The sequence below is a fragment of the Berkeleyomyces rouxiae genome (assembly GCF_048999995.1).
Source record: "Berkeleyomyces rouxiae strain 22BRR77 chromosome Unknown BrBRR77_ptg000009l, whole genome shotgun sequence".
Classification (NCBI taxonomy): domain Eukaryota; kingdom Fungi; phylum Ascomycota; class Sordariomycetes; order Microascales; family Ceratocystidaceae; genus Berkeleyomyces; species Berkeleyomyces rouxiae.
Genome location: NW_027396499.1, coordinates 865,379 through 893,000, shown reverse-complemented (window position 1 = coordinate 893,000; position 27,622 = coordinate 865,379). Strand labels below are relative to the sequence as shown.

General features: G+C 50.9%; 4 protein-coding genes across 4 annotated transcripts; 3 read left to right on the top strand and 1 right to left on the bottom strand.

The window, feature by feature from the left end:
• Window positions 1-859: 859 nt before the first annotated feature.
• Window positions 860-2,770, bottom strand: BROUX77_006831 (uncharacterized protein; the record flags this gene model as incomplete). Its single annotated transcript, XM_073751859.1, has 3 exons — window positions 860-2,335; window positions 2,390-2,640; window positions 2,704-2,770. 3 exons carry the CDS (start codon window positions 2,768-2,770, stop codon window positions 860-862), a joined length of 1,794 nt encoding a protein of 597 aa, XP_073602978.1.
• A 4,225-nt stretch (window positions 2,771-6,995) lies between these two features.
• BROUX77_006830 (uncharacterized protein) lies at window positions 6,996-10,417 on the top strand (the record flags this gene model as incomplete). The annotated part of the gene is made up of 3 exons (XM_073751858.1): window positions 6,996-7,194; window positions 7,289-8,163; window positions 8,222-10,417. 3 exons carry the CDS (start codon window positions 6,996-6,998, stop codon window positions 10,415-10,417), a joined length of 3,270 nt encoding a protein of 1,089 aa, XP_073602977.1.
• A 376-nt stretch (window positions 10,418-10,793) lies between these two features.
• On the top strand, window positions 10,794-11,942 carry BROUX77_006829 (uncharacterized protein; the record flags this gene model as incomplete). The annotated part of the gene is made up of 1 exon (XM_073751857.1): window positions 10,794-11,942. The coding sequence occupies one exon, from the start codon at window positions 10,794-10,796 to the stop codon at window positions 11,940-11,942; it is 1,149 nt and encodes a 382-aa protein (XP_073602976.1).
• Window positions 11,943-17,544: 5,602 nt separating this feature from the next.
• Window positions 17,545-20,521, top strand: BROUX77_006828 (uncharacterized protein; the record flags this gene model as incomplete). The annotated part of the gene is made up of 2 exons (XM_073751856.1): window positions 17,545-18,289; window positions 18,354-20,521. The coding sequence occupies 2 exons, from the start codon at window positions 17,545-17,547 to the stop codon at window positions 20,519-20,521; spliced, it is 2,913 nt and encodes a 970-aa protein (XP_073602975.1).
• Between the last annotated feature and the right edge of the window lie 7,101 nt (window positions 20,522-27,622).

Below are 27,622 nucleotides of genomic sequence, written 5' to 3'. Positions count from 1 at the left end.
ACATTCTATCTGAACAACAGCCCCGACGGTTCTTCTTTTGGAAATGTAGAATATGTGGAATTATCATAGGTTGGTCCGCCGGAAGTCTCTGATGTTACTCAGTGCTAGTAATTACACGAGGCTTTGGTGTTGATGGCTGAAGGACAAGGAAAGACGAACCCTTGCCTACGCCTTCATGACGGCCTTGCTACTTAAATGCTCGGAGCAGTTAATTTAAGTGCGGGGACGTGGCTAGCAGACACTGCGATATGGTCTTATGTTGACGACCCAGGTGCTTGGAATGCAGCTGCCAGAGTACCAGATGGAACGGAAGAATTAGCCCGCAGCATAGAGGCAAGGCGGGACTATATGGCCAACGGCCGCAACAGTATAGGCTTCTGTAGCCTATTCCCAATTACCAGAATAGACATACTTTAGTCTGTTGATTCGATCTGAGTAGGTAATTCATAGGGGCTAGGAAGACTTGTGGAGAGTTATTGTTGGAAACTATCATGGTTGTGGTGGAAGAAATTGAGAAATGTACCCAAGCAAGTGATGAACTACGTTGCGCTTTTTGAGGAAATATCGCTCTTCAGTTACAACAGACAATATATTGTCAGAAAAAGAGTGCCTCCTTACATATATGGGTGTCCCTCACATAGACGAGGGCCTCACATAGATGAGTGCGCCACAGTCTCGTATAGATAAGTGCGCACACGACTGAACATACGAGGAGTATACAAGGGACGCCAGGAGGACGCCCAGAACCTAGAACAGAGAGAGTTAATAGATCATCGATTCACACATATATAGGTATACACATAATGATACTCATGTTACCCTCTCTTCCTTGGTTCTCATCCAGGTTTTTATCGGTGGCTTAGGAGCGGTCGGCAGCATGACGGCTAGGGTGCTCCGTGTGGATAGTTCCATCATCGGTGCGGGCAGCACCAAGAGCCAAGCACTCTGCAATCTTGTAGAAAATCTCAATGTTGTTGTAAACACCGCCAAATTCATTCTGGCATGGACCCAAAGCAAAGAGAGGCACATCTGTCAGAGAATGGACACCACCATACTCAACAGTGGGAATTGTTCCATTGATGATGAAACCGTCGGTGGCATCCATGTCGTTGACAAAGTAATCTTTGCTGCCATCGCACGTCTTAACGGGACGGCGAGGGCCCTCAGAGTGTACACGGTAGTTCTCGCGGCGATCAAGAGCAGCAGCGGCGCCAGCTACGATGGCATACCGGGGCTCCCAGTTCATGGGGAAGTTTGGTCCAGTACCATAGTTGATGCCGGGAATAGACTTGGTGTACTGCGACTCGCCGGACTGGCCGTAGGTACCAATGGCCTTGCGCTTGTCGCGCATGTTTTCAGTCTCAGCAATGTACTTGGTGTCAGCAGAGCCAAAGACATCGAAGCCGTGGCCATGGTCAGCAGTGACAACGATTTGAGTATCTTCAAAAATGCCAAGTTTCTTGAGCTGGTCAATGGTTCTGCTGACGACATCGTCAAGTTCCAAAAGATCGCCTAGAGCACGGTCACAGTCCAGTGTATGTATCTGCTTGTCAATTGAGGCAGCCTCAGCCATTAGAAAGAAGCCTTTGTCCTTGCTCCGAGCGGTCATGATCTCAATAGCCTTGCTAGTTATATCCTTCAAGCCAGGAACATCTAGGGCAAATCCACCCTTGCCAGAGGGGTGATTTTCGACAATTGCAAGGTCGTCGGTGTAGATGTTACGGTCCAGCCAGACGGGCATGGTAGCAGTAGAAAAAACTCCCAAAGCACGAGAATCGGCAGTCAGAGTGCCTAGAGTCATGTTATCGTTAGCGATAGAGTAACCCTTGTCGGAGAAAGCAGCATAGTAGTCTTTGCCCTTGTAGGACTTCTTGTTGGGAAAGAAAAACTCGGCACCACCACCAAAGTAGACCTCAGAGCCATTGTGGTCAATCCAGGTATAGTTAGTCAGACCGTTCAGCGCCCGGTCAAGAAGGGGAGAGTAATGCACACAAGTACGGGTGTGGGCAGTTAGAGCAGTAGGCGTAGCATCAGTGAGAGATGCAGTAGAAACCGCACCCCAGCGCTTACCCAGCAGACGAGTGACAAGCTCGACAATGGTTTCCACCTCGGGGTCATCGTATAGATCGGGAGAGGAGTCGGAATAGACACCCATGGAATCGACGGTCGACTTGTGGCCGCTGAAAAGGGAGGCAGCGGAGTTGGCAGAGTCGGTCATGTATGAGTCGATTGAGTGGGTCATCTGGTGGCCGATCACGGGAAAGGTATCCATGGTCATGTGGGACTGGTATTTTCCATTAACGAACTTGTGTCCCAGCAGGCGAGCAGCAGTGATCTAAGGTATGGTTGGTGAGCCTCTGGATGACAAGCTGGTGTTGGAAAGTCTTACCATATTGGTCGTCATACCATCTCCAATAAGGAGGACGACGTTCTTAGCTTTGCGTTTAGTTGATATCGGGCGGACAAACCAGTTGGCAACGGTAGTTTCGCCGTCGTAGTAGGTCAACTCAGTGATGGACTTGGGCTCACTGCCAACTTTGCCGATGGTGACAGTGAAGCCCTCATCAGGAGCGCCGTTATTGAAGGCCTCGGAGCCGTTCAGAGGGGCATGAACTTCGAGACGGAGATCAAAGTACTTACCTAGTAGAAAGTCGGTCTAGTCAGGAGGGAGAACGCAACCAAGCTTGGGACAAGTTCCCAAACGTTGAAAGGTCTGGGCAGTTGCCAGAGAGGCTGACGTGAGGAGAGCAAGGAAGTTGAGTCTCGCCATGATGGAGGGAAAGGGAAGGTAAGTGTATAGACCTTGGCGACAAGAGCAAGACACTCGCTAAGCAAATAGACCTGAGCAGGTAGGATATAAGAACACTAGGGATCTCAATGAAAGCGAGTGGAATCATGAAAGAAACAACGGCAGACAGGAAGACTAGATTTTAAGTATCGCGGACAACGGACATAAAGACTTCAACCACCATTCTATTCTTTCAAATGTACCACACTTAAAGCTTCTCCGATTGACAACGGGGCCCTATATGAGTCTGTGTCACTTGTCTGAAGAATTCTCTATCATTCACACATCTAGATCTTTTGTTCTGTATCTCATTCAAGTACACACTCACTTCTGCGCCTGTTCACTGGCCCCCAATGCCGCGATTCATTGTTGACTCCAGTTCCCCATGAGCCTATAGCATGTCTGAGTCGCACCAAGCCTCATCTTTTCCGTTTTAGGTAGACGTACATGCGCAAAGCGGCCATCTGCACAACATCTTGAGCCACGAGGCCACTTGGATTGGCACTTGGTTGTTATAAAGAAGACGTGGTATAACGTCGTTCCGGATGTCTATCTCCGTCTTGGCAAAATCCGGCTCCATTGTGTGACGCTATTGGTGCGCGGCTAACTTCTTCCTCACACATGCGCACGCCTCTCAGGTCCGCCAACCCTCCGAACGGCTTCTAGCCTTCAAGCCACCATCACTGCGTCAAGCTCGGACGTCGTCGGCAGCACAGACAAATAAAATGGCCCCCATGCTTAATTCGCGCTATCATGCAATTGCCAGAATATCCGCTGCTAGTAATTCCGAGTCCAGTCGCGTACCGGCCATATGTAGCACTTACACCACCCGGTTCCTTCCTTGTGCTGTTCAACTCCGCGTTAAAGCTAGGAATCTCCCTTAAACGCGACAAATCCGTTGCAAAAAACAAGACACGGTCTTGGTGTCGTGGGTTAGCATCTAGCTGAAGGAAGGAGATTCTAGAGTCTCCTCTGTGTCTTGTAACCGGGCGCGAATAAACAATTCCCAAGGACTCTCGGTTTTCAAGCGATGTCAAGGAACGCCATTGTGGGAAGCCCATCATCAAGAATATCTCAAGCGGCAAATAACCCTGCATTTGGTTGCAAGAAAACAAGACATGAATCCCCAAGAAAATACATCGGGAGATGGAGAAGTCACTTGCTCAATTATTATCTATAACTCTCGTCTATCTAACTACTACTTTGGCATCGCCACGACCAAGCATGTAAAGTCCGATCTTTTCCCATCAAGTACTTGATCATTCAAAGCCTCCGGTACCTTGAGTCCGTTGCTTGGAGAAACTAGACACCCACACAATTAGCTAACTGTAGATATGGCATACTAACCGACCAATTGTGGTTGTATCTGGTAGGGAAATCAGAAAAGGCTTCATGTATGTCTGTGTAGCTGAGGGTAAAACAGTTGAGTTACTATCACAGGTTAGTACATTCGCCTTTATGTTTAGTTGAGTTTTTGTTTTGTAGTTTCACTTTATACGTATCCTGGGACTCGGTATCATTTTCATTAGGAATTCCATGGACTGGTCGTCCTACTCGGTAGCTTCGGCCCCCTGGCGGGGCTAGATAGACATCGAAAGCGAGGGGCCGCCTTATCGTGGCCTATGCAGTGCGGTTAATGTCTTGGCTTAATTCGGTTACTCGAGTCGAATAGTCTGCTTTAATTCGGTGTTCCTGTATGCACGATCATGTATGTTCTAGAACGAGAGCCCTTGTGAAGACGTCATGCATGCAAGTACTGGCCACATCTGAATCTGTTCTCGTGCTTGAAATTGCGTAAGAAAAATGAGCACAATCACAAAGTGGGCGGCAAAGACGGACACGAACAGAAGCAAACGCACAAACGACAAGGAACTCAAGCCCACAAATGTCAGAGTGACACGAAAAAGCAAGGGCCAAGGTTCCTCTGGAACCTTTTTTCTGGTGCCTTTTTTCGTGCTCCATCGCCGGTGTGCCAGCTGAATTAGGGAAAAGAAAAGTCGAGCAGAGCAGATAGCACCTACAATCAGGCCGAACTCCAAGGAGAGGAGAATTTCTGGTTCAGCAAAACGAAGCAGATTGCAGAACATGAAATGGGCAAGACAGCACAAACATCTAGTTGCATTATCTGTGCGCACGGAAGCCAGACCGAGTGTCTCGGGCTTTGGCCGAAGGGCCGCCATCTGGGTATTTGGCGGCCAGCACATGGAAGGAATAATCGGCGTGGGGGAATGAGGCTGGGCTCTGAAGGAGCTCAGCGGGCGGTACAGCGGTACAGAGTGGTAGGGACGATAGACAAAGCCAGTACTACTTGTACAGGTGTACATACAGGTACAAGCAGAAGTTTAGAGGTCACTTACCTAGGTATCCTCACCGAAGGGTAGCCGACAGGGAAGATGCGGAGGGTAAAAAGGGCCGGATATAAATATTTGGATGCATGGCGAGCTTGACTGGCGAGAGTCTGCATTTCACGATGTGGTTGTAGGCACATGCATACAACAAACTCGATACAAGCACACACTGAGGAGTGGAATAGCTGCTGTATGGCTACATCGCATTGTAGCACTACAGGAAGACGCATGGCCGGATGTGATACCGTAGGATTTGTAGACCTGTAGTTATGTGCTTATGATACATGCATTCACATGCATGGTCTTCTGCAGAGGCGGCTTCAGAAGAGAGGGCAGAGTGGTTAATATGTAGACAGTTGCGACACCAGCGCCATATTTGCCATCCAAGGCGGGATATGAGGGCATTACACCGTCAGAAAGGAGAGAAGCAGAAGGAAACACAAGGGTTATCATGGGCTTGCTCATATGGGACGACATTCCACATGTCCACCCCCTTGCACATGGGCCCTGAGCAACGCCATCGTTTGGTGATTCTTCCTCTTCGCTGTCGTCCCTAGCTCCATAGAGATTCCTCTCATGTATGGTATGCCTATTCTAGGCAGTCCCTAGACATTTTTTGTATTTTCCGAGCCACATTCCAGTGCGCAGCGTAGCGGAACTGCAGCAGCTACGTAGACATAACCAACTACAACAATGGCTGGCAAGTTGGCAAAACCCTTCAGCGTGTGGCCAAAGACCCCCAAACACGGTCCATGTCGGCCGCGAGAGGCAACTTGGGAGCAAGCTATCGCGTGGGCGGACTTCAGCGACTAGCGTCTCGCCAGCCAATGAACAGCGGCCAGCACCTTGAGCTAAAGCAGAACCGAGCAGAACCTCGCCGCGGAGCTTAGCTGGCCATGGAGCCCGTGAATCCAAGCTGTCAAGATTTTTCCACTGTTCCTTCATTCTTTGCTTGCCGCCCTTGAAGAGGACCACTGCAAAGCGAGTGAGGGAGGTCCGGGCCACTGTCCTGTTTCTCTCCTTTTGTCCGTAGAACCAGCTCTCCTGGCCGCCCTACCACTAGTATATATAACCTGACGGGCACAGCTGCCAGCCAGAGCTCCTGGAAATCTCATGATCTGGGGTTGTTTGTATCGGAGAAGCTGTCTCTTTCGATTGCGACAATACTGGGATTCGGGCTGTTCGAGGCTTACTTACTGACGCCAACACTAGAAGCAGCTCGCAGGGACTTTTTTCCTCGAGTCTTCTCTTCGCTGGCTATTCGCTCTTTCACTATTGGCTTTCTTTCGCGTTCTCTCTGGCCTGATTTTGCTTTCATTTTCTTTTTTGCCTCTTCCACTCTCTCACCGCACAAATCTGCTTCACTACATCAAAAAAAGAAACGTTAAAACCCGATAAAACGCTAAAGAGGACCTGCCCCACTTCCGCACTCAGAATCGCAACTACCTTGAACCGCGACGGCTCGATTTTTCAATTCTTTTCGTCGCACTTGTATTCTTTTCTTTTTTTTCTATAACTACAGGCGCTATCTCTCATTTTCATCTTCTGCCAACTCTTCATCTACAACTTCAATATTTTCCAGCTTTGCCATTCTCTCGTTTCCATCTCTGTTGCAACCTTGTGCATCTATTTGGCCGCCTATTATTTACCCCAGCAATTTCTCTTATCAAAGTCTTGATAACTATACTTAGCATTGTTTCTTGGTTTTGCGCTCCAAGGGTGTGTCCGCCACTGGCTTCTTCAACTCCTACACACATCGTCGATAATTTCTCCCAGCGGCTCCGCGTCTCCCACTTGTCGCTACAGGCGGCCGTCTCGAGCGCTTTCCGGTCCACCCAAGACCGTTCAACCCGCGCAAAATGGCCTCCTTCTCGTCGTGGCGCCAGCGAGCGTCCTCAGTCAACGCCCAGGACCGATCTGGTGCGCACAATGTCTCAATTCCCGGCTCCGTCAGCGCTCCACGCATCAGGAGACAACGCTCCAACTCTTTTACGGTGGCCACGGCCGGAAACCAGCCCATGCGATCGTTTGTCACTGGCACAGGCCAGGGTAGAGTTGGTATGTGAAGCCACCTGGATGGGAGCCTTGCGGCCCGGGCTTGCCCAGGCTAGATCCCGAATACTGTAGCATTGGTGCTAACTCTTGCTTCTAGGCCAGCAGATAGACAGCTCGGAAAACGCACGCAGTGTGCGGCAAGACACCGCCGACCTAGCCTCGTACTTCCTTGCCAATCGCAAAGAGCCGCTCTCCAGCAGCTTCCTCACTCGCCAACGCTCCGCTCACAACACCCCGAGAACCTCGATGGACGATGACCGCTTTACAACTCATGTGCCTTCGCCGAGATTGCGCCACTCAAATAACCAAAACAGCCAATGGGAAACAGACTCAGAAGCTGACCCCGAGCTCGACGCACTCATTGAAGATGGTGATGAGGGACCGTCTGTCCTAGCAAATATGCTACGTCGATCCCCACCCGATGCGTTTAATGGTGCAGCATCTTCAACTCATGCCATCGACGACAACTTGGTAGAGCATGGCCGCAGAAGGGCGCACTCCGGAGCCCAAAGCGAAGCTGTTGGTGGCGATGTTGAGACGACTCCCCTGTTAGGCGTCATTCGCAGAGGTAGCATGTCGGGGCAGCGTTCACTCTACGGCAGCAGTCTTGAAGACCATATCGACGACATCGAGGCACAAAAGCTTCATCCTGATCCGCAACCGAACTGGTTCACGAGCGAGGGCTCCAGCATGCCCCGAAACATGGTCTGGAATCCTATAAAATGGAACTATTCCTCTATTTACCACGAAGCGGTTGTCCGACCGGCGCATTGTCTTCCAGCTGTCATTGTCGGTCTACTTCTCAACATTCTCGATGCGCTCTCCTATGGCATGATTCTCTTCCCCCTAGCCTCGCCCATCTTTAGCCAACTGGGGTCTGCTGGAATATCCATCTTCTACGTCAGCACCATCATCTCACAGCTTACATTTTCTACGGGAAGTATCTTCCGCGGCGGCGTTGGCTCAGAACTGGTAAGTTGTGATCAAACGTAGTCAGCATGCTGATTGAATACTGACTCACACCACTTAGATCGAGGTTGTTCCATTCTTCCATAACATGGCCGGCAAAATCACTCGCATCATTGGCGAAGACAGGCCCGAAGAGGTCATTGCGACTACCATCGTTGCCTTCTCTGCCAGCTCTATCGTAACTGGTCTGGTTTTCTGGCTCATGGGAAAGTTCAAGTTTGGGTACATGGTGGGTTTCATCCCCCGCCACATCCTCATTGGCTGCATCGGCGGCGTCGGCTTCTTTCTTATTCTCACTGGCTTCGAAGTCTCGGCTCGCTTGGACGGTGGTGTCCAGTATGACTTGGAGACCCTTCGCCAGCTGATGGACCCCGAAACTCTGTGGCAATGGGTCATCCCCTTTGTCCTGGCCATCGCCCTGTTTTGGGGCCACTCCAAAGTTCAGTCCAAGTACTTCCTGCCGCTCTACATTCTCGGTATCCCGTTCATCTTCTACTTCTTTGTCCTCACCATCGACCAGCTGGATGTGGACTCTTTGCGCGACTCTGGTTGGATTTTTGTAGGGCCTCCCTCTGGTGAACCCTGGTGGTACTTCTATACCTTGTATCAGTTCAAACTGGTCCACTGGGATGCTGTCGCCAGTTGCTTCCCCGCCATGTTGGCTTTGACCTTTTTCGGCGTGCTCCATGTCCCCATTAATGTACCGGCCCTGGCCCTCAACATCGGTGAAGATAATGCCGACCTCGATGTCGAACTGAAACTCCATGGATACTCCAATCTCATTTCAGGTATGATGGGTAGTATTCAGAATTACCTGGTGTATGCCAACTCGGTCTTCTTCATGCGCTCTGGTGGTGACAGCAGACTTGCTGGTTTCATGCTTGCTGGCATGACCTTTGGTGTCATGATCATTGGCCCTTCGCTTATTGGCTTCATTCCTGTCATGATGGTCGGCTGCCTGATCTTTGACCTCGGCTTCGAGCTTCTGCTGGACGCTGTCTGGATCCCCCGCAAAAAGCTCAAGGTTGCCGAATATCTTACTGTCATTGCCATCGTGCTGATCATGGGAATTTATGACTTTGTAGTTGGTATCGGTGTTGGCGTGATGCTAGCGTTTGTCTCGCTTATTTTCCAGACTGCCAGCGTTCCGGCCATCCGTGCCACTTATTCAGGCGATATCGTGACGTCAACTGTGCGCCGCAACCCGTCGCAGCACCACTACCTCCAACAAGCTGGCCAGCAAATTTCCATTGTCAATCTTTCCGGGTACCTCTTCTTTGGCACAATTGTTAGCGTTGAGGAGAAGATTCGGGAACTTTTAGACGACAAGGCGTTTTCTGCCCGCCCCATCCGGTATTTGATTGTCGATATGCGCCAGGTCACAGGCCTTGACTACTCTGCTGTTGAGGCCTTCAACACCATTGGCCGCTTGATTAAAACCAAAAACATTGAACTGATTGTCAGTGGAGTTGATCCTGAAAGTCAGCTCGGCCGCAACCTACGCTCAGTCGGCCTTGTGGGCCCAGAGGGCATGGGTGCCGCGCTTCTCCCCGACCTCAACTCTGCTCTCGAAAGCTGCGAAAACGAGCTCCTCAAGATCTTCTACACCAGCCACGAGGCCATGTCCCTCCTCCACGAACAAGAGCGGGAGGCATCACCTCGCTTGGTTCCGCCGCGCTCCGGCCCCTCGAACAACAACCTGCTCGACATGCCGCAAAACTCGCCCAGAAGAACCCTCTTGCAGCAGGCGGCACAGGTGTCTCTAGCGAAAACTCAAGACCATGTGCAGCCCAAGAAATGGACGGCCTTTAAGGAGCCTCTCCGCCTGATGCTACGCATCTTCAACGGAATCAGTGACAAAAACGAAGACTTTTGGTTCAGGGCGCTACCCTACTTTGTGAAGCGCGAGCACAGCAGAGGAACACATCTGTATGAACGCGGCGAGGAGGCCGATGGCTTCTACCTCGTGGAGAATGGCATCATCCGTGTTGAATATGACCTGCCGCAGGGCTTCTTGTCCGAGTGCATCGTCGCTGGCACGACCTGCGGTGAGTTGCCGTTCTTCTCCGAGACCCCGCGCACGGCCACGGCGATAGTCGATCGGGACTGCACGATCTGGGTGCTTGACAAGGCCGGCTGGGACAAGATGCAGAAGAAGGACCCCGAGGTGGCGCGTGAACTTTTGCGTATATCGTTGAAGTTAACGAGTGAGCGCATGAGCTCGATTACGGCCTACATTCTCACGACTGCGAACTAGGGCCTGTTTCTTGGTATTTTCTGTTCTTGGTTCTAAGGTATCGGCTTTTATCTTGTTCTTGTTTTGGCTAGTTACATGCTTGTGTGAAGCGACTTTTTTTGGTTAGTACGATCCATGATGTTTGGCTAATTGAATTCACGTTGTCATTTCATTCTTTCTTTTTTGAGGTCATTTCTTGGTCTTGGTGGAAGCAGATGATAACTAGGGCTGTAAATGTGGAGTTTCAGTGGAAACACGCCTATAATTTTGGCGCAACGCTATGTGGGAGCGGTGGCAAAATAATCAGATTACAAACCGCTTCAGCTGGAGATGGAAACCTTTTTTATTCTGACTTTTATACTTACTGGCGGCCTCTACATCAATCGTTGTGTTCAAAATGGCTCCCAAAACTCTGCATGCCATTATAGGTGGCACACACCGAGTCCAGAAATCCCGCGCAATCTCGTGCCCCTCACCGGCCCCCGGCAGCCCGGCCCCGCCGCCGCGCAAACGCACTCTCTCTTCCTGCACCCCGCCCAGCCGCCTCCCGGACCTCGGGTACGCCTCTGCTCCCCGATCCGCCACCTCCGAGGCACCTCCCACCACCGTCCTTGACGCCATCCAGGCCGTCCGTAGCCAGATGTTCACTGCGCTCGATCTCTCCTCGGCCTGCGCGCACTCCATGTCCAGCACGCAAATTGCGCGCGTGCTCAACTTCCAGCGCTCAGCGCCGCCACTCGTCAGCACCGCACATGTGCGCACCGCACTTGCGGCAGGTTCTGCCCGGGCCACGGCGCGCCAGATTGCCGAGCTCCTAGCCACCCGCACGCTGCGTCGCGTTGTAGTAGACCGCCCGCGCCGCCGCCGCTGGGAGGGCCTGGTGAGCGTCGACGACCTTGAACGCATGGTGCGCGGTGGGCCGCTAGATGTCCCTAGGCCGGCGGCTGCCGCGGCTGGTGAGGCTCGAGCGTTTCTGCCACCGCCTTCGCCTTCTCCGTCAAGAGCGCCCACATCACCGGTCACGCGCGACACGGCGGATGCATTTGTCGGCTGGCTGCGTGGCACGGCGGTTGGAGGTCTGGCAAGTGCGCAGGAGGACGAGCTAGTGCGTGCGGGCTTTTTGACGGCGCCGACGGCGCAGGACTGGGCACGGCGCGGCACCTCTGCTTCTAGGTCTTTGGGAAATGCCATGGTAGAGTCTGAGGCGCTGGCGCTGGCTGTCCCGGGGCAGGGCGCGCTGCTGCGCGTGGTAGATGCAGCGGTCAGGGCACTGGTGGACATGGTGGCACGCAGACCGTGGCGCGAGGTGGTAGTGGCAGATGTACGGAGCTGGTGGGACGGGGCGACGCCGGGAGCAGAGAATAAGCGACGGAGGGGCGAACGTGTGGACAAGGAGGCGGCGGCGAGGAAGTGGAGAGACTTTTATGGGCTGCGCTTTGAGTGGGTTCTGAAGGAGGCAGTGGGCGAGGGCGCGCTAGAAGTGTTTGAGACGGGCAGCGTGGGCAAGGCCATTAGGGCGCTGGAGTGGGATACGGGGAGAGGATAGCATGCAGTGGCGCTGCTCTCTGTTGAGGAGAAGCCAGACTAGTAGAGGCTGAGATGTCACAGGGTCTTAGTGTCTTTACTTTGCGCGCACAGTCTCGCCACTGCTCCAGTCACTGGCACATGCAACATACATAAAGCCACTCGTTCTTTGGTTCGCGGTATGGTATCCAATCCAAGCGAGCGAGCGTAGGCGAGCTGTTTTCCGGACCAGCAGCCCCTTCAAGGCCCCCTTTGCAGATCTTCTTGAGACGCGGTATCCCTCTCACGCAGGCGTGGAAAAGCGAAAGGCGGTTCCACATATGCTGGTGTCGACTCCCTGGCCACAAGAGGGCACAAGTGCGTCCAATATAGGTCCACAAGGCATGCTATGACAATACACTATAGAGTCGCAGCCAGGAGCTCCAGGCTCAAAGCTTCCAGTTTTGCGGACCCAGTGCAGAGGCCACGCGCGATGGGCACGCGACGAGGAAGGGTACCAGGGAAACGCAACCAAAGAAAACATCACTTTGGTGGAGGTTCAATAAAGCCCAAGCTCGCGCCCATGGCCAGGCACATATCAGCACTCGTTCATAACATGACGACACTCCCTCGAGCAGGGTCGCCAGTTGCCCAGGCATCTTCTGATCCACTCTATGGCCTGTGTCTGGGCAAATGACACCAAGTCGCGTGCATGCTCTTGCATATGCTCTAATGACTTTGTATGCAGGAGAATCACAGGAACAGCAAGAAGCATACTCGGCCGGCATCGTCTGATAACTCTGCATTAGGCGATGTTGTCCCCTGGTGCAGGCCAATGCCTGTACAAGGCACCACATCCAGATGACTTACACGCCACAGCCAGACCAGACAGCACTAAATCGGCCAAACAGGCCAAAGCGCAGCGACGGAGGCGACGGGAGGGCTTCTCCTTGTCATAAAAAAAAAATAAAAATAAAAAAAGACAGGAAACCCCCCAAGATCTGTACAAGTTGGCAGACTCACAAGATGATTGCACAAAAAGCCAATAAAGGTCAACGAGGACAAACGAGACAGGACACAGACAATGCTTCATTCTCAAAGGGGTATAGCACCCAATTTCCCGCTTGTTCGGTTAAGGAAGAGATCGTATGCCCAGCGCAGGGGACCAAGGAACTAGGGCCAGGGAAGGAGGAGAGACGAAGGACCGGCCTACGCCCAGAGCGAACATCCGGCTACATCCCCGCTGCTTTCTTTTTTTGTCTTCGTTGTGCTCTTGCTCATTACGCTCGAGCTGTCTGTCTCTTGTTGAAACAGCGGACGGCCGACCAAGACCTGCCTGTGCCGTGATAACAAGCAGCGAGAACCAAGTCGAGTCCAGTCCAGTCCTGTCCTGTCCTGTCTTTCTTGGCCGGTTCTCAGCACAAGCATCAACGCCAGCGCCAGCGCCAGTGCCAGCGCCAGCGCGGCCACGCTGCCTATTCCTCTCGGCAGATGTTTCACTCGCTGCCAAAGGGTCCCTTGGCTGAGACCCCGCCACGGCTAAAGCCTTGGTGGTGCTGCTGTCGGTATAGTGCGCTGTGCTAGCTGATAATGTGCTACCATGGGACTCGACATGGCGCTGTAGGAAGCTAAAGTTTGGCCTTGTAGACATCTATGACGCCATAACTCTCTGGGTATAGTGAATGACAGCCCTGTAACTTAGTTCTTAGAGAAGCATATAAGATTCAATTTGGCTCCTATGCTGTACATAATTGCAACGTTTCTTTTGCTCCAGCTGCTACTTTTTCTACGCCAACATCGCCAAGTTCTCGAATGTGTCTAAGGGTTGCCTCGCATTTGGTCGCATATTAGGGTTCTGCTGATAACACCACAGTCCATCGTCGCCACCACGGGAGTGAAGATGCTACCCCTGTTTGACACATACCCTGCCCTGACACACAATTGGCCTCTACATTTGACACATTGCTACACCATGGGCGAGACACAAACACAGTGATAGCTACCCGAAGAATCAGTCCTGTTTGGGTTGAGTACGTAACCCTTACTCAATCACCTAGATATCTCGTAGACGCAGCACAACGCAAACTTATCAGGACATGGAAGACCTTGCCTGTGATGCTGTCTTTCCCTGTTCCTGTTTGGCTACAGCGCAGATATGACCGATAATATCAGTGCAACGTATATACAGGGATCACTTGGCAGAACCTATAGCTTGGGACACTCGCTGGTTGATCGCAAAGGGAAGAGAACAGGGGGATATTTTACAGGAGTCAAAAGAAAGGGGAAGACCGGGGTCGGGGCATTAGAAGAGGAGAAGAGAGAAAGAAAGCGCGCTGGAGATGGACAGGTAGTACTTGACAACTAACGTATACTTGTGTAATGCAAGCAGGATGGAAACCCCTCTTCATTGTACTCGTCGAGCATGTATCGGGATATTCTGCCCGCAAAGAGTCCTTGGGAGACCAGCCCTTGGGCAATAAAAGGGTCAGCCTAAAAGGTAATACATGGCGAACTACGAGTATGCTGAGAACTTGGTGACAAGGAGGCGTCGCAAAAGAGGCTTCCTGTGGCTTGCAGGAAGGCAGAGATCTACGCTGACAACTCGCACAGAGGCAGTGTCTCTTGGGGGATTGCCCGCGTGAAGGCAAATCTGACAGTGCTGTGCATGATGTGCAAGCACTATGTATGTCTGTACATACAGGCGTAGTCAAATACGTCTGTTTCTACTTTACTTTCACTTGTCACAAGCTAAAGCTATGCAATGCACACCCCTGAATCCATCGGCAGGTACAGTGACGTCCGTGTGCAGTGCTGAGTGCACAGTCAAGGTGAGGGGAGGAGGTCAAGGGCCTCTTTTTGAGAGCGAGAGTTGAGCATATATGTGCAAGCAACTATGTGCAGGTACAGAACAGACAAAGAGACTTTCTTTCTTGTGTAGCATGCACATGTGCATATCGCGTTGATGTACTACATGCGGATATATGTATGTATGTAGGGACATGGATCTCGTCACCTCGTCCCCATTGGCTAGCTGCCGCGGAAAAAGGAAGGCAGCCCTCCATCTGCAGCGTTCTCCCTGTCCCATTCCCGACATCGTATTCACAGGGCTCGCATCAAGACGACGGTTGTGGTCCTGTGATTCGGAGTGGTCTGGTCCAGTGGCTTGACCTATCCAGCAAAGCGGGACGCCGAGACGAGACAGAGAAGAACAAGAAGCCCAAAAGACCTATAGTCGCATTGCTAATCAGCCTGTGAAACACCGGGCCAGGGAGCTTAAGAGCTTGAGAATCAGGGCATGAGGACCAGGAAACAAAGTTGGCGTCGTAGTGAAGGAAGGAAGACTCGGGGGAGTTGTGATGGTATTATTCTTGGTGGTGTTTGAGAAAACAAGGCAGGACAAGCGGCGACCAAGCTTCAAGTTTAAACGGTCTGGGCTGCGGCCACCATCACAAGTTTGCATGTGTTAATGGTGGTTATATCGCGGCCAAAGTAGGAGAGGGTCCTGGAGGCCAGGGCCAAGGTCGGGGCACTAAGACGAAAAGGGAAAGAGCATGGAGAGAAAGACGCCAGCCCCACTTGGGCCTCGAGCTTAAATCAAGGGCGTTTTATAGACGGAAAGCGAGGTTTTTAGTCTCCACTTGTGGCACTCACCACCTTGATCTCTTAGCCGATGGTTATCGAGAGCCTGTGCAAGTGGAAAGAAGCGCAGTTAGCACAAGAACTTGGATTGGTTGTTGCCGCAAGAGGTCTGGTAGTTGCCAAAAACCACGCCTTCCTTTCTTGAGAACAGCATGACTCTTATCTTGCTTCCTGAGATCTGCCGCCAAATATAACAGCGCCAGAGTTTCCTCTCCTCTTCATCCCCTCTTCTTTCTCTATTTTTTCTGTCTAATTTACCAGCTGCGATCCTTCACTGTGCTCCATCAACGCTGCAAGCATCATCATCTCCGAGTCCCAGCACTAATCCCCATGGGCCTTGATGTGTGTATTTTCCGCCGTATTTATCGCTGTTTTTTTTTTTTTTTTTTTTCATTTTTTTTCATTCCTTTTGCGGCCCTTCTCTCGTCTCGACGTCTCCTTTGTCTTTGTTGCTACTGTGGCTACCGGAAAATATACCGTCGCAATCCACGCCCATTGACTATCCATTACAGAGAAGAACAGGAACGTGTTTATCAACGCATCGAAGCCTGTCCCGGACGACTTCTTTGTATTTTCTTCTGATTTGCGTTTCTTTTTTTCTTGCTGCGCCGACCTCCACCGGTTCGACTTGTCTTGCTAGCTCCCTGTATTGCGATTTGTTTCTCTCTTCGTGCCTTGCTGAAAATCATCGATATCTCACCCTCTCTTGGGCTCCGCTGTCGTCCCTTTTTCACTTGCTTCTGCTGCCAGCTGCCCTTTTAGAGCTCCAAAGGGTCCTTTTGACAAACCTTTTGCCAGGGAACTTGTCCGTTCCTCCTTATCGTCAACGTTGAAGAATATCTTATCCCCCACGTGCAAACGCTGCACCCGCCGGTCGTTCGTCTTTCGCGCCTCTGCCTCCTCGTTTGCTCCATGGACCACGATCCGTAACGACAACCACGAATCACCCTTTACAACAAACATCACCACGGTTTTGAATTCAATTTTAAAAGGTAAAGAAATGCTCGTTGCATTCCCGACGTCTGCACTCAGCAAACCTCGCCTCATCCTCGTCAAAGCCACCCTCAATTCTTAAAGCAGTGTCTTGCTTGGCTGTCACTCAGCGCAGTTTGGTGCATTGGCGACATACGCCACCGAATACCAAGCGTTCTGTCACCTGCTCCCGACTTTCCGCCCGGGCCAGTGCAGCCAGATATATCTCGGTCGCTCAAACCGGACGACGACTTCAATAGATGAGTGTACTAACACAACTCTCGAATCTACAGTACGGCGGCTTTTCTCCTGTGTAATTCAGTTTACACCATCAAAGTCTAATGTAAGTCTCTTTCCTCCATCAGCATCAGCACCTTCATTTTGCTACACGCATTTCCCTCACACCACCATGCGCTGCAAAAGGGGCACTCATCAGCCCTGGTCCTATGTTATTTTTGAAGATCTGCTTAAGGATTTGCTATTTTTATTGGCAGTTTGCGATATCGTACAGATGCGACCAGAAAAGCAGATGTGGGCAGACAGACAGTTCCAGTTATGCCTGTGCGCAATACAGCGTTCATTTCCACTGTCGGAATAGACTTTGAAACCCCAAAGCATACCCTCCCATCACAAGCGTTTCATCATTAATCACCTCCTCTCCTTTCACTTGCCATTGCTGCAACTAAGATCTTTTCCTCTGCTCCTGGATTTTGGTCTTTTCTTCCGGCCTCACTCCAGGGCTGTGTTGCTGCTTTGCCTAACGCATGTCGTGAACCTTGGGTCAGTTGTTGGGAATGCCTGTTAACTGACACAAATTTGCATTGACCTATAGTGCCGACGCCTAAAAAGGAATCGATAGCGACGATTAATATTAACGCCAACGCTTGTCTGCGAGGAGAAAAAAAAAGCGAACCTAACCAAGGAATTTGTATATCTCTTGATTGGGCACTGCGAGATTTTTTGCATCTTGTTTGCCATCTCTTTTGCACTTTCTCACGGCTTTCCCCCCATCATTTTTCTACCCACCACACAACATGACGACTCTTCCACGACCAACGCGGCCTACCCTGGGCCCCCCAACAGGAGCCCTCCCAGCAATCCCCATGCCAAAAACGCGCAAAAGCACCATTGGACTGTCCTCTGCCGCTGCCGCAGCAGCATCCGGCCCTACCACACCTCGCAGTGGCCTTCGTGCCCCCTCCAGCTCGATGCAATCGCCTACTCGATCAAGCATAAATGCAAATGCGACCGCGAAGACGCTCAGAAAAACTGTCAGCATAAATTCGTTTCCTCAGCCCCCTCGAGGCGACAACCGCTCCAACAGCCTGCCCCCCAGCCCTCTTTTTGCCAGTGACCTCAGCAAAAGAAACTCGACCCGCAAATCCAAGACCTCCATGGGTTCCCCATTAAGTAGCACTCCTGGTTTCTCGAGCTATGCAAACGACGCAAAGTCTGCCTCTACCACCGGCAATAGAACATCAGACGGATTTATCAGTGTTTCTTCTCCTCCCCATAGCCGCACATCATCAGCACAAGATTCCTATTCAACCTCGGCCACAACCTACGACGATCCTACCGACATTTCACAGAACACACAAGACACGATGGCTTCCGCTTCAACAGGTGGCAAAAAGTCCGACGGCAAAGGAAACGTGATTGTAAGCGTTCGTGTGCGCCCAACCAACACCAGTGCCGACAAAAACGATGGGGAATGGGTTGTAGATGGCCGCAGTTCCACCATTTCCTACAACGGAAAGGAGGCGGGCGATTACACGTATGGTAAGTTAATATTCGCGCTCGATACGTGCAGAATGTCTGCCAGGCTAGGCACTAATTGAACTAGACAACGTTTTCAGCACACATGACAACAACTCCCGCGTTTACGACCACTGCGCAAAGCGCCTCGTCCGTCGTGTGATGGAGGGATACCACGGCACCGTTTTCGCCTACGGTATGACAGGAACCGGAAAGACCTTCTCGATGCAGGGTACCGCGTCTTCTCCCGGTGTCATCCCCCTTGCAATCACCGACATATTCTCGTACATCCGCGAAACACCCTCCCGCGAATTTTTGCTTCGTGTGAGCTACCTCGAAATCTACAACGAGAGAATACAAGACCTTCTCAGTATGTCCACTGCGACAGGACCCGGCGCTGCTGCTCAGCAGGAGGAGATCAAACTTCGTGAGGATGCTAAGAGAGGAGTTTACGCTACGCCCCTGAAGGAAGAGATTGTACAAAGCCCTACTCAACTCCTCCGCGTAATTGCGCGTGGTGATCAGGCCAGACGAACGGCCAGTACACAGTTCAACTCACGCAGTTCAAGAAGTCACGCTGTTGTCCAGATCGTGGTTGAGAGCAGAGAACGTGTTCCAGGCGCGGACTCCGGAAGTAAGAGATCCGGTCTTCTGCCCGGAGGCGTCAGAGTGTCCACCCTTAGCTTGATTGACTTGGCAGGCTCAGAGAAAGCTGCCGAGTCCAAGGAGCGTCGCCAAGAAGGTTCACACATCAACAAGTCTCTGCTTACTTTGGGTACCGTCATTTCCAAGTTGTCTGAGCAAAAGGAAGGAAAGGGTAGCGACAAAGAGGGAAAGCACCTACCATACCGAGACTCCAAGCTTACCCGTCTACTACAGGGTGCACTCTCTGGTAATTCGCTAGTCAGCATATTGTGTACTATCCAGACAGGAGTTGCAAACGCCACTGCACATGCCACCCACATCACCGAAACTCTCAACACACTTAAGTTTGCTTCCCGTGCGCGGAACAGCATTGTGAGTCATGCCAAAAGAGCCGAGGAGGCACTTGGCGCTGGTGGAGAGGGAGGAGCTCGTGTGCTTTTGGAACGCTATCGCATGGAAATTCAAGATTTGCGTTCTCAACTTGACCTCCAGCAGAAGAACGGCGGAAAGAGGGGGTCTAACTCTGCGAAGTCGGAGTCAGATATGCAAAGGGACGCCGAGGAGGAGCGTCTTCGGGAAATTCAGGCCGAAACCAGACACGAGGAACAAATGCTCGAAATGCAACTTGCCCGCACTGCACTCAAGGAGCGTATTGATCATCTCAACAAGCTGATCCTTAGCTCCAAGTCGATTGGTGTTAATACCAGCGGGTCTTATAGCTCACTGGGCATGCGCTTCTCTACCATGTCCCAAGTTTCCATCCGGTCTTCAGTTGCTCCGTCTATTGCCGGTCGGTCTATGAATGACCGTACATCTTCGATGACCTCAACTTCTACTATTGGTCGGAGGTCTAGTGCCGGCAATAACCGACTTTCTGGCGATGTTCCTCCGCCAACAACGGAGGATGACGAGAGCTTTGGCGAGTTGGGTGACGGTAACGCGTCAATGGCGGCTCAGAACAGAGCTCTCCAATCCGATCTTGCCGACAAGAACCGATACATTGCTACTCTAGAAAAGCGCCTAATTCAGGCACGACGGGCTTCATCCTCTAGGACTTCTGTCGGAATATCAACCCCTAACAAAGGCATCATGGTTGGCGAAGATCATAGTGTCGCTGCTATCCTCAAGGAGAAGGATAACGAGATTGCTGAGCTACGTGCTCGCCTTGATGACAAAGACCGGATGCTCAGTGCACTCCGCAGCGCTACTCGCTCTCGCGAAGCCGCCGAGATGAGTTTCGAGTCACGATCTCCACAGTCAGAACGCATGTCTGGCTCGTCCAATTTTTTCTCAACACAGGCTCCGTCGCCAGCCCCTACAATGATGATTGCTGCACCGAAGCGGCCAAGCAAGACTGCCGAAGACATCCGGATTCTTGACGAGATGATCTCAGATAGAATCGACAGCGGCCATCTTGTCCGAAACGCTCGCGGTAGTGTCCGTATCCCCAACGAACGTCCCATGCGGAGCAGAAGCACCCGGAGCCAACGGAGCCGTGAACGTCACAATGTAGTTCCCTCGTCAAAAGAACCTTCTCCCACGCGCATCATTGTTCCCGAAACCCTTGGTGAGCTCCAGGAACCCACCAATCCTGTCGCTATAGAGACCTAAGGCCCACGCCTGCTGCTCTATGTTAGATTATCTTGACACATATTTTTCTTGCTCTGGTTCTGTCTTTAATGGAATCTAAAACTTCTTTCTTGTATATCCCCGTCTCAACTCGCCATCTTCCGCGGAATCACGTCCGTTCCATTCCATGCATTCGTTTCTTTTCTTTTTCTCATGAGCCTCGACTTGATTATCTATACGAGCTTGTTTACGATTCTCTTCTACCTTTGTCCACGCGGATAGAGTTTTTTTTTTAATATGTTACGAACCAGTATGAGGTGATGGCCTTGCTCCGAGGCACTCCCTTTGCTGCAGTGCACTTATCAGGGTGGAAAACATCACTATTTACTCTTGTCATTCTTTACCAAGGACGACTCATTTTCTTGACGACCTCATACTCATAGGTCCTACTTCTTCCTTTATTTTGTTCTCGAGTCTTTTTTTTCTATTCTCGATTCCACAGTTTTTGTTTTGTTTTCTCTGCCGCTTGGTCGACTCTTGTCTTCCATCAAACATCGCTGGGACTCGAGGCATCCCTTCCACTCTCTTAAAAAAAGTTTCCTTATTCGTCTTCTTCGTTTCTTCCCGCGATGCTTGTGGCCTCGTTGACGCATACTGGCGATCAAAGCCAGGAACTCACGAGGCCCTTTACAGAAGCTTCAGTAGAAACACTCTTCGTTCTACTCTAGTCTTCTATATATCTTTGGTTGGTGGTGTATCGAGTGTATGTTGTTGGTATTGGCTTTGCTTTTTCACTTTTCCTGTTTTGATGTGTCTTATACCCGACATGGTCTGTTTGTATTTTTGTGTTATCCTTACTGGTTGTGGTTGTTGGACTATTTGTATTCTCTTTGGCGTTTTATCTGCTTGTTTGTCTAGCGGGGTTCTTTCTTGCTGTCTGCCTCTTGGTTACTGGGACTATGAAAAAGACTTTTTTTAACTCTCTTCAACTACTTTGATATGATTTATACATGTGACTGGATGTTATGTCGGAAGTCTAGGTGGATGAGGAGATGCGATGCGGATGTCGGGCTAGATACGGGAGGGACACTTGGAAACAGACCGATCTGACCGCGGGATTGTGACACGGTAGTAACGAGTAGGTTGGTTATTCGATCGAGGGATATACCTGACTTGACAGTAGAGACGGGCGGCTGTAGACCTGTCGGAGAACGGCGGGGAGAGCCCCTATCCTGTATACGCATCTCAGTCCTCGTCCGGCGATGGGCGAGCGGTTCAGCCGGGGAGAGGGGGGCTATGGCTTTGCGAGCCAACTGGATGAGGCGTTGCGTGGTTCTCCGACGCCTACCAGGCACGGAAGTCGCTGCATCTCCAAGAGAGTGACTTGCTTATCCGCGAGGTGCCCATGTCGGTGCCTTTCTTGGCCTGTGGGTCTGCGAGTTCGTTGCCCACGGCGTGCGAGTGGCCAGCGACCCGGATCGATTCTACCTCGGGTGGGAGCCCATCGAACCAAGGTCTAGGCCAGGCTGCGGTCGGACTGGATTTGGGCGTAGCCAGCCCGCGCAAACGGGTCGGGCCCTCCGGCGGTGGTCCTCGGCGGTTCCGGATTTGACGTCCGAGACATGAGCCGGCTCGCCGCGGCGCCATCGCGTCACGGAAATTAAAGTCTTTGTTTTTGCATGGTATTTTCACTGGCTCGTCTACCTCGCAAAAAGGAATTCCAAAAAAAAAAAAAAAAAAAAAAAAAGAAACTCCCAAAGCCTTATTGCGGGATATGTTGATGGTGAACATATCACCAGATATGAAAAAAGCAGAATCACAACCGGCGATGCAAGCTCCGATACGGGGAATCGAACCCCGGCCTTCTCGGTGAGAGCGAGATATCCTAGCCCCTAGACCATATCGGATATGGAGATGCCGGTTGTTGAAAAGTCCGGCTGCTATCGGGTCTTATAACTCTTTGTGGTTCAGCGGGGGCCGCTTCTTTCCGGCAAGCGCCGGTTTTTCATTATTGTTATACGCGCGATTCGCCGCGAACCAAAACTCTCGGGCAACCACCTTGGAGCCCTCATCTCTACGCTTGAGCAGCGTGGTTTGAAAGCTCTTCTGGTCCCAAAGCAGGAGCCTAGAAGATCGTGAGGGACGTTGAAGCCTTTGCGCATCTGCAATTGCTGAGCGGCAGTGAGATGTTCCCTTCCGGAATATGCCGTCGTCGTATTGCTACATAATAAAAAAAAGTCAGTACTAGATGTTCAATAGCATAAACAAGCTGAAGAAAAAGCGACCTTCTTGTTCTCCTGGGCTTCTTCTTGTGCTGTTGATATTGGAGACTCGCTCCTGGTGAGATTAACTATAGATCTGACTGACACAAGAGCTTGAGACATTCACTTGATAAGTGGTCCGACGTCGTTGTTGATTCGTGTGGACACAAGAAGAGAGGCAAATCAAGATACTAGCTATGTGTGTGTTTTCGGTAGGACACAAGCCCCAGATGACATTCGTGTATGCACGTATATGATAGTGCTTTACTATTGGTGCGTTAACATGAGCGTTCTTTTGGCTTGTTTGTGAGGCTGAGGTCGCGGGGTACGATGTGAATTTACAGTTATAGCTGCATGAGTACAGATGTGTTAGTTTTCTCTGTAGGCGAAGAGCTGAAGGCGGGCGGTGGTTGCGGTATACAGAGAGTTACAAGGGCATGGATGACATGGAGAGTCAGTGGCACCTTGATATTGTTTGCTGTCCAAGTAATGTGCACAACTAGTTCTTCATGGAGGGTAGTACTTGCAAGGAAAGCACAAGCTTGACATGGTTGGGAGCAACTAACATGATGATTAGTCAATCTGAGGAAACGGGCGTTTCTGTCGTGTTGGCCTCAAGGAGCAACACATTTTCTTTTTCGTGTCCGTGGGCGTGTCTCGCGGCACAGCAGATTGATTCATAAAGCTTGCGGTCTGTGTGAGGAGGAAAGGCCACTCTGGGGAAAAAGATGCACGGAGATGAGGGTGTGTGTGTAATCAGGACGGATGCATGTGCCTCCACATTCATGAACACAGGTTTGTATTGCACAGTGGCATTTGTATTGTATTTTTTGGTCTCTTCACGCTAGAGCTGTGTGCTATGTTATTAAAAAAAGAAGAAACAAGCAGGCCAGGTGGAGAGGCCCAAAGGGAAAAGAAAATACATGTAAAAGCGCCGAGTGACTTTATGGTGGCCAAATATCTGCTGACAATTTCCCGGCGATCACAACTTGGCTCCGCCCCATCGTGGGGACAGGTAAATTTGTTCTGGTGAGAATCCTGGGGTTGAATACATTTCTAACTATATAACTAGTTACTCTTCAAGTAGTGTGATGTTTCTTTGTGCTGGAGCTCAACTCGATTAGGCTTCAATATGCCTCACTGCCCCCAAGATCAGATGGAAAAGAAAAGACCTTTGTATTCAGGTTGCAAGATGACAGCCGTTTTGGGGGAAGGGTTCAAGTTGTGGTAAATAGCACCCTTGCTTGTTATGTTTCACGTTAAGAGCAAGTGACCAGGAGTCCTGAGAAGCATCAGTGATCTACAAGTTCTCCTTGTACAAGCCCTGATAGGAATGCTACATCTGCTTGCTCACCGAGAGGAAGAGCCGAGTGGGAGCCTCAGGCTTACTGGGAGAGACAATCCCAAGTGAGCCCTTTGGACCTGCCACCCATCGGCCTTCAAAGTCGAACATGGCGGTTTGATCATGATACCACTCAGCTATCGTTGGTCTCTGAGCACGTTTGGTGTGTTACGTATGGTGCATGCCATTCCCTGAGTGCCAAACAACTAAGGACTCAAGATAAAACAATCAATCACTAGTAGTCCTGTCCCTTGTCTACGGGAGTCTTCATTCCCGGAAGCCAAGAGTAGCTGCATGTGGACGCACAATATAGACAGGCGTCTATATGTGCATATGCATGTTTCTACTTATACATGCTTTTCGGTATGGAATAGCTGCTCAGCCAAAACTTCCACTAGCCTGCTAAATATATATGCTGGTCCTCAATGAAGCAACCCACCACATCTCAGTCTATGCAGACTGTTGTACATTTAGGCATTCTCGCACATAACAGGCAACTCCTGGACAATGGAATGAATGCATAACCTTGGATCCTGCAGGGCTCTTCCCCTCGAGACTAAGAACCATGCGTTTTTTTTCTCGCAAACTGAATTCTTTTGGCGGGTTTGGTTCAAGGATCTTCGCATTGATTGGCTTGGCGACTATGAAACACGCTAACATGGAGCTCCCAGGATATTGAGGGTGAGGGGCCGGGGGGCAAGAGAATAAACGAGACCTTGAGTGCTCATGATCAAAATACCCCTGCTCTGCGAGCTTCTTGTGCACCGAGGTCTATCACGCCTGGACAGAACAGAAGAGGGCACAGTGTGCTTGTGTGCGTGTTCTGCCCATGGGCAACTGCAGCTTGTGCCGATCGTTGTTGCTTGTGGCCACGGCTCAAACTTGCACGTCGGCAACGTGCAAACTCGGATCTTCATCCAGGGCGACAGTCCCACTTCCTGTGGTCCTGGTTTGAGTTCCTGGCAGAGGGAAAGTTCCGGTGCGTGCTTCCATCATCTCGGACACAATGCCATAAGCACACGAGGAAATCAGCCAGTCAGAGTCAGAGCCAGAGTCAGAGTCACGGTCACAGTCGCCTGGCAAAAACACACTTGTCTCATCTCGGGGACTTGGACTCGTTTAGCTGCAAACAAAGAAAGCGGATACTTGCCGCTGGAGAATATCAAACCGGCGGTTGGAAACATGCTGAAGTTTGGCGTTTGATGTTTGGTGTTTTGGCCCTACAAGGCCGGCCGGCGGGCCCAGGTCTCTCGGTCTCGGGTCTGTGGCTGGAGCTGTGGCGTCATCTGTGGCTCAACTTTCAACTCTAACTAACTAGTTACTGTTGCATCAGTCAGTGACTTTGACATGATACGTGTGAAACAAGCTTCTCTTGTAGCTTTGATACAGCTGGCTTCACATGGCCAGGCGCCTTGTTTGCACAGCTTTGATGCTGGGTTTCCCGACTCACATTTGTACTTTCACCCAAAGATTGCCGTGGTTAAGCCAAAGTTGAGGTGCCAAGTTGAAACATCGTTGTTGATGTGTTTTATTAGGGTTTGGGTCTGTGCCATCTAGCCCGTCCTCCTAGGGCTGAGAAACGAGCAAAGCTTGGGCCCAGGGTTGAGCCTGACGTGTCTTAGGGTCTTGAACTTGACTTACAGTGAGCTTTTGGGCTTGGACCTCCAGATTGTCTGGAGCCCTGAACCTAGAACAAGGGGAAAAGGACCATCTTTCTTGTCTCTTTTTCTTTTGCGATTTCATCTAGTCTTTTGGTGTCTGTGTGGCATTTATCTGATCTTGTCTTATTTTCTTCTCGCTTTCACTCGACTTCAAACGTTGCCGAACGGGTTGACCGTGTTCCTCATGACGGCTAAGTAGAAAAGATGCTGTATATAGTATACGGTGGGCGGTCGGACTCAAAATACGGGTATAGTATACCACTGGCGTCTTGTGATCTCTTCCTTTTCCTCCCCCTCCAACCCCCACACGCGCACATAGCCTACAGCCGACATTTTCTTGGTCTTCGTGTGGTTTGCGCTGCCGAAGAGGTGGACTGTTTCATGTTGAGATGAGAATTCCTAGGCTGGACGAAAAAAAAACAGGCAGACTTGTTTGCATTGACCAGAGGAAGGAGAATATCCTCGCTTGAACAAAAAGAACAGCCATAGAAACATAGAAGGCCGCTAACAAGCATAGCATGGCATGGCAGTGTTGTCACATTGTGTGGTCTAAATATGCGTTGCGAGATTCTGTGCCTGGCTCCTGTTTTCTCCTGTTGTCTCTATGGCTATTTTCTAACCATACACAACATGTCTGTTTGTCTGCGCCAGTCTGCTGCGGATTCACTTTTGCCATTTCTTCCCGAAAACCTGGAAATCTGGGTGGGACTTGACGATTGCCCATCGCCTTTGGAGGGTTGCTTCCCGATGTTGTCGTCGTCTCGTTAAAGCTTTGGTCTCGTCTCTAGCTGTGTTCAAATTTCGGCCTTTTTCTTCTGTCAGCTAACTATTTCGAGCTTGCGTGTGGAAGACAACGTCGCAGCTAGTATCTAAAGCATAATCCCTGCTGGAAAGCCCCCATCCCGGTTTCCGATTTAATTAGGAGTGCTTGATCCTGAAGCAGATCCTTGACAAGTTTGTCTATAGCCATCGAAGAAAATAGAAGCTGGTGCCAGAAAAGGACCCTTTTGTGCTGTGGGCTTGTGTCTTTTTTGAAACACCAAAAACGTCACCGACTAGCCCTTTTGTATGGGAACAGTTTGAAGGCTTCCTTCTTCGCTGCATCCGAGGGTCAGCCTGGCGTCCATTGTTGCTTTTTGGCTGTCAGTTGTCTCCACCTAATGTCTCCGTTGTTTGGTGCGTCATGATGGGCTCCGGTGCGGTTGGGATTAAAATAAATGCTTCATCATCAATGTCAATGTCAGTGTGGGTTGGGCTGTAGGGCTGGCAAGGCGGGCAGGTACCAGAAGCCGTGTACAAATACCAAGAGAGTAGTTGCGGCAAGGCGCCAGGCACAAACCACCACACCGCGCCCGAACGAGAAACTGCCACAGCTGCCCGGCTGCCACCCAGTCGAAATAAAGCCCCGAGTCGCTTGGCTTCCTCTTCTCTCCCATCGTTCGCCGCGTAGAAAGGTGCTGTCCCCAGAGAGAAAGTCCCTCTTCCCCTCCTCCTCAGGGTCAACAAGGCCAGAGAGAAGAGGCCAGAGCCAAAACAAGCAGAGTAAGAACTGGGACAAAAAGTTCCCCACAAGAGAGGAGGAACAAAAGGAAGGGGCCCAAACAGCAAGAACATCGTGCGGCTTCCTTTTTTTTCTTTTGTTGCCTGGAGTCCCTTCTCTTTTTGCTCTATGCTCTTTCTTCTTTTCTTTCTGCTTCATCCCAGCTTTTTTGCTGCCTTCCTCGTGAGCTTTCGCCGCTGTTGCGCTCTTTCCTTTTCGACGTCTTCTGACTTACACGTTCATTCTCATTTTTCTTCTCTTCACTGCGTTGATCGTCGCCTCTTTTTTTGGGCTATCCTTCCTTTCATTTTCCCTTATATTTTTCGGACTTCTTTTTTT